Source organism: Heterodontus francisci, chromosome 20, assembly GCF_036365525.1.
Source record: "Heterodontus francisci isolate sHetFra1 chromosome 20, sHetFra1.hap1, whole genome shotgun sequence".
In the NCBI taxonomy this organism is placed as follows: domain Eukaryota; kingdom Metazoa; phylum Chordata; class Chondrichthyes; order Heterodontiformes; family Heterodontidae; genus Heterodontus; species Heterodontus francisci.
In genome coordinates this window covers 91,411,116-91,424,192 of record NC_090390.1, presented here as the reverse complement: position 1 = coordinate 91,424,192, position 13,077 = coordinate 91,411,116, and the positions used below count along the sequence as shown (strand labels likewise).

General features: G+C 51.7%; 2 protein-coding genes across 6 annotated transcripts in view; one reads left to right on the top strand and one right to left on the bottom strand.

The window, feature by feature from the left end:
- The window catches only part of aldh18a1 (aldehyde dehydrogenase 18 family, member A1), an 875,135-nt gene that overhangs the window by 191,512 nt on the left and 670,546 nt on the right, over positions 1-13,077 (top strand). The window lies entirely within an intron of this gene.
- Positions 1-13,077, bottom strand: part of entpd1 (ectonucleoside triphosphate diphosphohydrolase 1) — a 267,499-nt gene that overhangs the window by 15,755 nt on the left and 238,667 nt on the right. For all 5 annotated transcript variants that reach the window (XM_068053230.1, XM_068053229.1, XM_068053228.1 and 2 more), the window contains 3 exons: positions 9,875-10,084; positions 7,789-8,046; positions 476-592 (listed from right to left, as the gene is read on the bottom strand). In XM_068053230.1, the coding sequence (XP_067909331.1) occupies positions 476-592; positions 7,789-8,046; positions 9,875-10,084 (585 nt within the window). The remainder of the gene's footprint in view (positions 1-475; positions 593-7,788; positions 8,047-9,874; positions 10,085-13,077) is intronic.

Below are 13,077 nucleotides of genomic sequence, written 5' to 3'. Positions count from 1 at the left end.
CATCTACAAGATGCACTGCAGCAAAGCACCAAGGCTCCTTAGACAGCACCTTCCAAACCCGCGACCTCTACCACCTAGAAGGACAAGGGCAGCAGATGCATGGGAACACCAGCGCCTGCAAGTTCCAAGTTCCCCTCCAAGTCACACACCATTCTGACTTGGAACTATATCGCCGTTCCTTCACTGTCACTGGGTCAAAATCCTGGAACTCCCTTCCTAACAGCACTGTGGGTATACCTACCCCAAATGGACTGCAGCGGTTGAGGAAGGCAGCTCACCACCACCTTCTCAAGGGCAATTAGGGATGGGCAATAAATGCTGGTCTTGCCAACGACACCCATATCGCCTGAAAGAATAAAAAAAGTGCCCAGCAGCAGTGCGTCAGTTCTGTCCTCACTGCACCCTCTGATTCTGGATGTGATGGGGGTTTGTGCTGCAGAACCTTTACACTGGGACAACCAGAGCTCTCACCAACCTCAGCCCATGGCCTCGAGCAGAACTCATCCACTGTCTTCTCCACTTTATCCAAATCATGAGGCCCTTCATCCACCAGCTTAAAAAAATTCATCACAAAATAAAATGCAGAGAATGCCTGAGGGAACAGAAGGAGAGATGGAATGAGAAAAGCCTTTGTTTTGATTAGTCACCATTCATCCTGGGCCATCCCAGCGTTCCTCAGACACTGCAATTGCCACAGAAACTTGGATTATTCTCCAGAAGAAATTGTTCTTTTATTATGTATTTTCTTCTTGCTCCCACCTTCCAATGATACACTGACATGGGGCGGGTCTGGTTATTTATTTATTTATAGATACAGCACTGAAACAGGCCCTTCGGCCCACCGAGTCTGTGCCGATCAACAATCACCCATTTATACTAACCCTACAGTAATCCCATATTCCCTACCACAGACCTACACTAGGGGCAATTTACAATGGCCAATTTACCTATCACCTGCAAGTCTTTGGATGTGGGAAGAAACCGGAGCACCTGGCAAAAATCCACGCGGTCACAGGGAGAACTTGCAAACTCCGCACAGGCAGTACCCAGAATTGAACCCGGGTCCCTGGAGCTGTGAGACGCGGTGCTAACCACTGTGCCGCCCATGTGATATGGTCACAGGTAAAGGCCTGCTACCCGACTCGAACCCGACGGGACCCGATGACATGTGTCGGGTTCGGGTTGGGTTGGGCCCCTCTTCCAGATCCGGCTTTCGGGTTCGGGTCGGGTCGGACTGGGTCAGCTCGGGTCGGACTATGTCGGTTCGGGTCGGGTCGGGTCAGACTGGGTCGGGTCGGGTCGGGTTCGGGTCGGGTCGGGTCGGACTGGGTCGGGTCGGGTCGGGTTCGGGTCGGGTCGGGTCGGACTGGGTCAAGAACAAAGAACAAAGAACAGTACAGCACTGGAACAGGCCATTCGGCCCTCCAAGTCTGCGCCGATCTTGATGCCTGCCTAAACTAAAACCTTCTGCACTTCCAGGGCCCATATCCCTCTATTCCCTTCCTATTCATATATTTGTCAAGATGTCTCTTAAACGTCACTATCGTATCTGCTTCCACCACCTCCCCTGGCAGCAAGTTCCAGGCACTCACCACCTTCTGTGTGAAAAACTTGCCTCGCACATCCCCTCTAAACTTTGCCCCTCTCACCTTAAACCTATGTCCCCTAGTAACTGACTCTTCCACCCTGGGAAAAAGCTTCTGACTATCCACTCTGTCCATGCCGCTCATAACTTTGTAAACCTCTATCATGTCGCCCCTCCACCTCCATCGTTCCAGTGAAAACAATCCAAGTTTTTCCAACCTCTCCTCATAGCTAATGCCCTCCAGACCAGGCAACATCCTGGTAAACCTCCTCTGTACCCTCTCCAAAGCCTCCACGTCCTTCTGGTAGTGTGGCGACCAGAATTGCACGCAATATTCTAAGTGTGGCCTAACTAAGGTTCTGTACAGCTGCAGCATGACTTGCCAATTTTTATACTCTATGCCCCGACCGATGAAGGCAAGCATGCCGTATGCCTTCTTGACTACCTTATCCACCTGCGTTGCCACTTTCAGTGACCTGTGGACCTGTACGCCCAGATCTCTCTGCCTGTCAATACTCCTAAGGGTTCTGCCATTTACTGTTTTCTTCCCACCTGCATTAGACCTTCCAAAATGCAATACCTCACATTTGTCCAGATAAAACTCCATCTGCCATTTCTCCGCCCAAGTCTCCAACCGATCTATATCCTGCTGTATCCTCTGACAATCCTCATCATTATCCGCAACTCCACCAACCTTTGTGTCGTCCACAAACTTACTAATCAGACCAGCTACATTTTCCTCCAAATCATTTATATATACTACAAACAGCAAAGGTCCCAGCACTGATCCCTGCGGAACACCACTAGTCACATCCCTCCATTCAGAAAAACACCCATCCACTGCTACCCTCTGTTTTCTGTGACTGAGCCAGTTCTGTATTCATCTTGCCAGCTCACCTCTGATCCCGTGTGACTTCACCTTTTGCACCAGTCTGCCATGAGGGACCTTGTCAAAGGCTTTACTAAAGTCCATATAGACAACATCCACCGCCCTTCCCTCATCAATCATCTTCGTCACTTCCTCAAAAAACTCCATCAAATTAGTAAGACACGACCTCCCCTTCACAAAACCATGCTGTCCCTCACTAATAAGTTTGTTTGTTTCCAAATGGGAGGAAATCCTGTCCCGAAGAATCCTCTCTAATAGTTTCCCTACCACTGACGTAAGGCTCACCGGCCTATAATTTCCTGGATTATCCTTACCACCCTTCTTAAACAAAGGAACAACATTGGCTATTCTCCAGTCCTCTGGGACCTCACCTGTAGCCAATGAGGATGCAAAGATTTCTGTCAAGGCCACAGCAATTTCTTCCCTTGCCTCCCTCAGTATTCTAGGGTAGATCCCATCAGGCCCTGGAGACTTATCTACCTTAATGCTTTGCAAGACACCCAACACCACCTCCTTTTTGATATTGAGATGACTGAGACTATCTACACTCCCATCCCTAGGCTCATCATCCACCAAGTCCTTCTCCTTGGTGAATACTGATGCAAAGTACTCATTTAGTACCTCGCCCATTTCCTCTGGCTCCATACATAGATTCCCATCTCTGTCCTTGATTGGGCCAACCCTTTCCCTGGTTACCCTCTTGCTCTTTATATATGTATAAAAAGCCTTGGGATTTTCCTTAATCCTGTTTGCCAATGACTTTTCATGACCCTTTTAGCCCCCCTAACTCCTTGCTTAAGTTCCTTTCTACTGTCTTTATATTCCTCAAGGGATTCGTCTGTTCCTAGCCTTCCAGCCCTTACGAATGCTTCCTTTTTCTTTTTGACTAGGCTCACAATATCCCGCGTTATCCAAGGTTCCCGAAACTTGCCAAACTTGTCTTTCTTCCTCACAGGAACATGCTGGTCCTGATTTCTAATCAGCTGACGTTTGAAAGACTCCCACATGTCAGATGTTGATTTACCCTCAAACAGCCGCCCCCAATCTAAATTCTTCAGTTCCTGCCTAATATTGTTATAATTAGCCTTCCCCCAATTTAGCACCTTCACCCGAGGACTACTCTTATCCTTATCCACAAGTACCTTAAAACTTACGGAATTATGGTCACTGCTCCCGAAATGCTCCCCCACTGAAACTTCAACCACCTAGCTGGGCTCATTCCCCAATACCAGGTCCAGAATGGCCCCATCCCTAGTTGGACTATCTACATACTGTTTCAAGAAGCCCTCCTGGATGCTCCTCACAAATTCTGCCCCATCCAAGCCCCTAGCACTAAGTGAGTCCCAGTCAATATTGGGGAATTTAAAATCACCCACCGTCACAACCTTGTTACCTTTACATCTTTCCAAAATCTGTCTACATATCTGCTCCTCTCCCTCCCGCTGGCTGTTGGGAGGCCTGTAGTAAACCCCCAACATTGTGACTGCACCCTTCCTATTCCTGAGCTCCACCCATATTGCCTCGCTGCATGACCCCTCCGAGGTGTCCTCCCTCAGTACAGCTGTGATATTCTCCTTAACCAGTAATGCAACTCCCCCACCCCTTTTACATCCCCCTCTATCCCGCCTGAAGCTTCTAAATCCTGGAACATTTAGCTCCCAATCCTGCCCTTCCCTCAACCAAGTCTCTGTAATAGCAACAACATCATATTTCCAAGTACTAATCCAAGCTCTAAGTTCATCTGCCTTACCTGTTATACTTCTCGCATTGAAACAAATGCACTTCAGACCACCAGTCCCGCTGTGCTCAGCAACATCTCCCTGCCTGCTCTTCCTCTTAGTCCTACTGGCCTTATTTACTATGTCCTCCTCATTTATTTCACTAGCTGTCCTACTGCTCTGGTTCCCACCCCCCTGCCACACTAGTTTAAACCCTCCCGAGTGACGCTAGCAAATCTTGCAGCCAGGATATTAGTGCCCTTCCAGTTTAGATGCAACCTGTCCTTCTTGTATAGGTCCCATCTGTCCCTGAAGAGAGCCCAATGGTCCAGATATCTGAAACCCTCACTTCTACACCAGCTGTTCAGCCACGTGTTTAGCTGCACTCTCTTCCTATTTCTAGCCTCACTGGCACGTGGCACAGGGAATAATCCAGAGATTACAACCCTAGAGGTCGGGTCGGGTCGGACTGGGTCGGGTCGGGTCGGACTGGGTCGGCTCGGGTTTGGGTCGGGTCGGACTGGGTCGGGTCGGGTCGGGTCTGGTCGGGTCTGGTCGGACTGGGTCGGGTCGGGTTGGACTGAGTCGGGTCAGGTCGGGTCGGGTCGGACTGGGTTGGGTCGGGTCGGACTGGGTCGGGTCGGACTGGGTCGGGTCAGGTCGGACTGGGTCAGGTCGGACTGGTTTGGACTGGGTCGGGTCGGGTTTGGTCGGGTCACACTGGGTCGGGTCGGGTCAGACTGGGTTGGGTCGTGTCGGGTTGGGTCGGACTGGGTCAGGAGGGTCGGGTCGGGTCGGGTCTGGTCGGACTGGGTCGGGTCGGGTTGGACTGGGTCGGGTCGGGTTAGACTGGGTCGGGTCGGGTCGGGTCGGACTGGGTCGGGTCGGGTTGGACTGAGTCGGGTCAGGTCGGGTCGGGTCGGACTGGGTTGGGTCGGGTCGGACTGGGTCGGGTCGGACTGGGTCGGGTCAGGTCGGACTGGGTCAGGTCGGACTGGTTTGGACTGGGTCGGGTCGGGTTTGGTCGGGTCGGACTGGGTTGGGTCGGGTCACACTGGGTCGGGTCGGGTCAGACTGGGTTGGGTCGTGTCGGGTTGGGTCGGACTGGGTCAGGAGGGTCGGGTCGGGTCGGACTGGGCCGGGTCGGGTGGGACTGGGTCGGGTCGGGTTGGGTCGGGTCGGACTGGGTTGGGTCGGGTCAGACTGGGTCGGGTTGGCTCGGGTCGGGTCGGACTGGGTTGGGTCGGGTCAGACTGGGTTGGGTCGGCTCGGGTCGGGTCAGACTGGGTCGGGTCGGGTCGGGTCGGACTGGGTCAGGAGGGTTGGGTCGGGCTGGACATACACCTTAAGTGCTCTGCCGGTATGTATTGAAATGAAAAAACTTACCTGAGCTGGGAGTCCGGGACAAAACTGAGTCTGCGCAGTGAGCGAGTGATGTCACTATGACATCATCACGCACGCGCTGCAGCTTCCTGGAGGTTCCGAGTCAGACGGTAAGTAAAGGGATGGTCAGGTTGTGCTCGGGTCGGGTCGGGTCGGGTCGGGTCAGGGTCAGGTCAGGCGCGGGCCGGGTCGGACTCAGGTCCGGTTGGGTTCTTTTTCTCAACCTGAGCAGGCCTTTAGTCACAGGGGCAAATACTGTTTAACCCCTTATTAAATCTTACAGCACAGAAGGAGGCTATTCAGCCCATTGTGACTGTTCTGGCTCTTTAAAGAGCGATCCAGTTAGTCCCACTCCTCCCATCCTTTCCCCATAGCCCTGTAAACTTTTCCCTTTAAGTATTTATCCAATTCCCTTTTGAAAGTTATTAATGAGTATGCTTCCACTGCCTTTTTAGGCAGCACATTCCAGAACACTGTGTGAAAAACATCCTCCCCTCTCCCTCTTTTCTCAATTACCTTAAATTTGTGTCCTCTGGCAACTGACATTTATGTATTTTTTTATTTTATAGATACAGCACTGAAACAGGCCCTTCGGCCCACCGAGTCTGTGCCGACCAAGAACCACCCATTTATACTAACCCTACAGTAATCCCATATTCCCTATCACCTCCCTACACTAGGGGCAATTTATAATGGTCAATTTACCTATCACCTGCAAGTCTTTGGTGGTGGGAGGAAACCGGAGCACCCGGCGAAAACCCACGCGGTCACAGGGAGAGCTTGCAAACTCCGCACAGGCAGTACCCAGAATTAAACCCGGGTCCCTGGAGCTGTGAGGCTGCAGTGCTAACCACTGCGCCACTGTGTCGCCCATTTCTGCCAGTTGAAACAGTTTCTCCTCATTTACTCCATCAAAACCCTTCATAATTTTGAAGACCTCCATCAAATTTCCTCTTAACCTTCCCTGCTGTAAAGGAAGGATGTGGAAGCTTTAGAGAGGGTGCAGAGGAGATTTACCAGGATGCTGCCTGGACTGGAGGGCATGTCCTACGAAGAAAGACTGAGGGAGCTAGGGCTTTTCTCATTGGAGCGAAGAAGGATGAGAGGTGACTTGATAGAGGGGTACAAGATGATGAGAGGCATAGATAGAGTGGATAGCCAGAGACTTTTTCCCAGGGTGGAAAGGGCTATCACCAGGGGGTATAATTTTAAGGTGATTGGAGGAAGGTTTCGGGGAGATGTCAGAGGTAGGTTCTTTACACAGAGAGTGGTGGGTGTGTGGAATGCGCTGCCAGCGGTGGTAGTAGAAGCAGATACATTAGGGACATTTAAGCGACTCTTGGATAGGTACATGGATGATAGTAGAATGAAGAGTAGGTAGTTAGTTTGATCTTTAGTTAAAGATTCGGCACAACATCGTGGGCCAAAGGGCCTGTACTGTGCTGTACTGTTCTATGGTCTATGTTCTCTAGTCTCTTTATATAATTTATCACCGGTACCATGGGCCTTTATTCTCTGGAGTTTAGAAGAATGAGAGATGATCTCATTCAAACATACAAAATTCTTACAGGGCTAGACAGGGTTGATGCAGGAAGGATGTTTCCCCTAGTTGGGGAGTCCAGAATCAGGGGACACAGTCCCAGAATAAGGGACAGGCCATTTAGGACTGCGATGAGGAGGAATTTCTTCACTCAGAGGATGGTGAATCTTTGGAATTCACTGCCCCAGAGGGCAGTGGAGGCTCAGTCTTTGAGTATGCTCAAGACAGAGATTAATAGATTTCTATATATTAAAAACATCAAGGGTTACGGGGATAGTGCAGGAAAATGGTGTTGAAGTAGAAGATCAGCCATGATCTTACTGAATGGTGGAGCAGGCTCGAGGGGCTGAATGGCCTCCTCCTGCTCCTATCTCCGATGTTCATATCCTAGTAAATCTCCTCCGCACCCTCTACAAGGCCTTGACATCCTTCCTAAAATGTGGTGCCTTGAATTGGCCACAATACTGCAGGTGGGCCTACCTAGTGATTTATAAAGGTTCAGCATTACTTCTTTGATTTTGTGCTATCTGCCTATGTTTATAAGCCGTTGGTCTGAGGTGGGTCCAAGCCCTGCTCCCGGAGTTTGGGTCACTGAGGGCCAGTGTACAGGAACCTGTCGTGCAGTTGGTCAGTTTGGAATGAGGAAGTTTCTTGAAATATTCGCAATACTTACCCCAAATTCCCCCTGAACCTGGGGCTGGTAAACCCCGTTAAATGAGCAGCTGCGCCAGGTACAAGAAGTGAAATTGAAGATGCTTTTGATGTAGTTAGTGCATTGGTCAGAGTTCCCTGTCCCTATCAGCCTCACTGTTTGATGAGTTGGATTGTGCAGACCAGATGCACACGGACTGTTATAGAAGGTAGTCATATTGATGAATCTAGTGTATTCTTTGTTAAAACAAGGGTTGAAAATGGTTCCATCACCAGTCACCTGAAAAAGAAAAAAAAGTAAGTTTAATACAACAGCGACGTTTCAGAGGCATCTTGACAAATACATGAATAGGATGGGAATAGAGGGATACGGTCCCCGGAAATGCAGAAGGTGTTAGTTTAGGCAGGCATCAAGATCAGCGCAGGCTTGGAGGGCCGAATGGCCTGTTCCTGTGCTGTACTGTTCTTTGTTCCTTTGTTCTTTGTTCTTTGAAGTGTTTAAAACTCAGTCTGTACACACAGCCCAGGGTGTGCCTTATGTACATCAGAAATACAGCTCAATAATGGAGGAGTGACAAAGTCAGAGTGAGATCCAGCACTGAAAGGTAGGCTTTAGTTCAGGAAGACTTACTGAACCAACAATCTGGTCATTCTCTGCCTGTCTCACAATTCTGATGTTACTTATAAGTGAGAGTGTAGGCCAGACAGCAGGATCATAGAATCATAGGAAATTTACAGCTTAGAAGGAGGCCTTCGGCCCATCGTTTCTGTGCCAGCCGGAAAAAGAGCTATTGAGTTTCATCCTGCTTTCCAGCTCTTGGTCAGTAGCCCTGTAGGTTGAGGCACCTCAAGTGCATATCCAAGTATTGTTTAAATACGATCAGGATTTCTGCCTCTACCACCCTTTCAGGCAGTGAGTTCCAGATCCCTGCCACCACCCTCTGGGTAAAAGAAATTCTCAACTCCCCTCTAATCCTTCCACTTTAAATCTATGCTCCCTGATTACTGACTTCTCCGCTAGGGGAAATAGGTCTTTGCTATCCACTCTATCTAGGCCCCTCATAATTTTATACACCTCCAATGAATCTCCCCTCCACTTCCTCTGTTCCAAAGAAAACAATCTTTCCTCATAGCTAAAATTCTCTAGTCTTGGCAACAATCTCATAAATCATCTTTGGACCCTCTCTTGTGTGATCAGATCCTTCCTGTAATGTGGTGATCCAAACTGTACATCGTACTCTACGGTCTAACTGGTGTTTTATACAGTTCTAGCCCAACCTTCTTGCTCTTATATTCTATGCCTCAGCCAATAAAGGAAAGTAACCTGTATGCTTTCTGAACCACCTTATCTACCTGTCCTGTTACCTTCAGGAATCTGTAGACATACAGCCCAAGGTTCCTCTGTTCATCTACACTTTTCAGAATCTGACCATTGATTGTGTATTCCCTAGCTTTATTTATCCTCCCCAAATGCATTACCTCACATTTCTCTGGATTGAATTCCATTTGCCACCTTTCTGCCCATCTGACCAGTTCATTGACATCTTCCGCTTTCTTCCTCATGATCAACTACACAGCTAATTTTTGTATCATCTGCAACTTCTTTATCATGCCCTTTACATTTAAGTCGAAATCACTGATATATACCTTAAACAGCAAGAGATCCAGTACTGAGTTCTGTGGAATCGTCACGCTAATGGAAGTGAGGTGAGACAGAAGTTTCATCAATGCACTGACTGGCATCTGACCCCCACCCCCCCCATCCCAAACTCCCAAAATGAGGTTACTTAAAGAACAGGAACAGCAGCTCAGACCTGTAATAGAAGTTCAGAGTCTCTCATCCCTTCTAACTCCATCATGTATCATCAGTACAGTGTTCTATCCCCTGTCATTGTTCTTTTATATCACCTTTTACAGACATTGAGCTAATGGAATAGTGAGCAGTGTTGCCCTTTGATATGTGTAGGATTAGCACAATGTAGCTGTGATCAGTGTGTGTGTGTCAGCAATCAGACACTCAAACCCTGCCTGTGCAGCAGTTTTTAGCTGCTCGAATGGTACAGGTTTTGCAGACACCCTCGGCCAGGCTGTGCTCATTCGTTTCTTACTTTCAGTTTTTCCAGTAGCAGTTTCAGGGCTTGATCCTTTCCATAACACAGGTAGCTGTGGGTATACATGTCGTAATTCTTCCCATAGAGACGGAAATGCAGCAAACTTTCCTCAGATTCAATCTTTCCATCAGGAACGAACGTTATCTGGGTTGAGGCCCCACCCAGGTCCATCGCCCCCAGTGTTTGAGGGTTTTCTCCTGTACTGTCCTAATGAAGCAGAGGGAGAGGGAGCGAGTGAGATGGGAAAGCATTGAACAGACAGGAAGTAAAACCCAATTACTGACATTTTCATTAGTTGAGCTCATTCAATTATTTCATTGTGATTGTGCTACTCAAGAGAGTCTAGTTCCTCCATCAAACATGACACTCAGGTGAATTCTTGCCCTATTAATAGCACAAAGCATTGGAGTCACACACACAAAAACAACACACAGACACTGAGTCTCACATGCAGAGCACACTGACACACGCATGTGCACACACAGGCACACAAGTACACACTCATACATGCACAGTTGTGAAGAGACACATATACACAGAGGCCAGGGCTGGAAATGTTCATTGATATGATGGAGCAGTTTGGGGCAGATGGTTCTGTTTCAGCCACTGGTCCTTGTCTTGCCACCTGCGAGCACCTCGGCCAATAGCTTATCGACCCAAAGATCTGTGGTGGGTAGAGGGACAGTTCCTGGGTACCCTCCCTCACTGACCCCAGAGACCCTCCCTCACTGACCCTCCCTCACTGATCTCAGGGACCCTCCCTTGCTGGCCCTCCCTCACTGACCCTCACTGACCTCAGAAACCCTCCTCCACTGACGGTCCCTCACTGACCCTCCCTTGCTGGCCCTCCCTCACTGACCCTCCTTCACTGACCCCAGGGACCGTCCCTCACTGACCCTCCATCACTGACCCCAGAGACCGTCCCTCACTGACCCTCCATCACTGACCCCAGGGACCCTCCCTCACTGACCCTCCTTCACTGATCTCAGGGACCCTCCCTCACTGACCCTCCCTCACTGATCTCAGGGACCCTCCCTCACTGACCCTCCCTCACTGACCCTCCCTTGCTGGCCCTTCCTCGCTGATCCCAGAGACCGTCCCTCACTGACCGTCACTGACCTCAGGAACCCTCCTCCACTGCGTCCCTCACTGACCCTCCCTTGCTGGCCCTCCCTCACTGACCCTCCTTCACTGACCCCAGGAACCGTCCCTCACTGACCCTCCATCACTGACCCCAGAGACCGTCCCTCATTGACCCTCCTTCACTGATCTCAGGGACCCTCCCTCACTGACCCTCCCTCACTGATCTCAGGGACCCTCCCTCACTGACCCTCCCATTGCTGGCCCTTCCTCACTGACCCCAGAGAACGTCCGTCACTGACCCTCACTGACCTCAGGAACCCTCCTCCACTGACCGTCCCTCACTGACCCTCCCTTGCTGGCCCTCCCTCACTGACCCTCCTTCACTGACCCCAGGGACCGTCCCTCACTGACCCTCCATCACTGACCCCAGAGACCGTCCCTCATTGACCCTCCTTCACTGATCTCAGGGACCCTCCCTCACTGACCCTCCCTCACTGATCTCAGGGACCCTCCCTCACTGACCCTCCCTTGCTGGCCCTCCCTCACTGACCCTCCTTCACTGACCCCAGAGACCGTCCCTCACTGACCCTCCATCACAGACCCCAGAGACCGTCCCTCACTGACCCTCCATCACTGACCCCGGGGACCCTCCCTCACTGACCCCAGGGACCCTCCCTCACTGACCGTCCCTCAGTGGCCCTCCCTCACTGACCCTCCTTCATTGACCCCAGGGACCCTCCCTCACTGACCGTCCTCACTGTCCCTCACTGGCCCTCACTCACTGACCCCAGGGACGCTCCCTCACTGACCGTCCTCACTGGCCCTCCCTCACTGACCTTCCTTCACTGACCCCAGGGACCCTCCCTCACTGATCATCCCTCACTGGCCCTCCCTCACTGACCCTCCTTCACTGACCTCAGGGACCCTCCCTCACTGACCCTCCCTCACTGACCCTCCCTCAATGATCCTCCTTCACTGACCTCAGGGACCCTCCCTCACTGACCCTCCCTCACTGACTGTCCCTCACTGACCGTCCTTCATTGACCCCAGGGACCCTCCCTCATTGACCGTCCTCACTGGCCCTTCCTCACTGACCTTCCTTCACTGACCCCAGGGACCCTCCCTCACTGACCGTCCCTCACTGACCCTCCCTCACTGACCCTCCCTCACTGACCCCAGGGACCCTCCCTCACTAACTCTCCCTCACTGACCTCAGGGACCCTCCCTCACTGACTGTCCCTCACTGACCCTCCTTCAGACCCCAGGGACCCTCCCTCACTGACCATCCCTCACTGGCCCTCCCTCACTGACCATCCCTCACTGACTGTTCCTCACTGACCCTCCTTCACTGACCCCAGGGACCCTCCCTCACTGACCATCCCTCACTGGCCCTCCCTCACTGACCATCCCTCACTGACTGTCCCTCGCTGACCCTCCCTCACTGACCCTCCTTCACTGACCTCAGGGACCCTCCCTCAATGATCCTCCTTCACTGACCTCTGGGACTCTCCCTCACTGACCCTCCCTCACTGACCCTCCTTCACTGACCTCAGGGACTCTCCCTCACTGACCCTCCCTCACTGACCCTCCTTCATTGACCCCAGAGACCCTCCATCACTGATCCCAGGGACCGTCCCTCACTGGCCCTCCCACACTGACCCTCCCTCAATGATCCTCCTTCACTGGCCTCAGGGACTCTCCCTCACTGACCCTCCCTCACTGACCCTCCTTCATTGACCCCAGAGACCCTCCATCACTGATCCCAGGGACCGTCCCTCACTGGCCCTCCCACACTGACCCTCCCTCACTGACCCTCCATCACTGACCCCAGAGACCGTCCCTCACTGACCCTCCATCACTGACCCCAGGGACCCTCCCTCACTGACCCTCCTTCACTGATCTCAGGGACCCTCCCTCACTGACCCTCCCTCACTGATCTCAGGGACCCTCCCTCACTGACCCTCCCTCACTGACCCTCCCTTGCTGGCCCTTCCTCGCTGATCCCAGAGACCGTCCCTCACTGACCGTCACTGACCTCAGGAACCCTCCTCCACTGCGTCCCTCACTGACCCTCCCTTGCTGGCCCTCCCTCACTGACCCTCCTTCACTGACCCCAG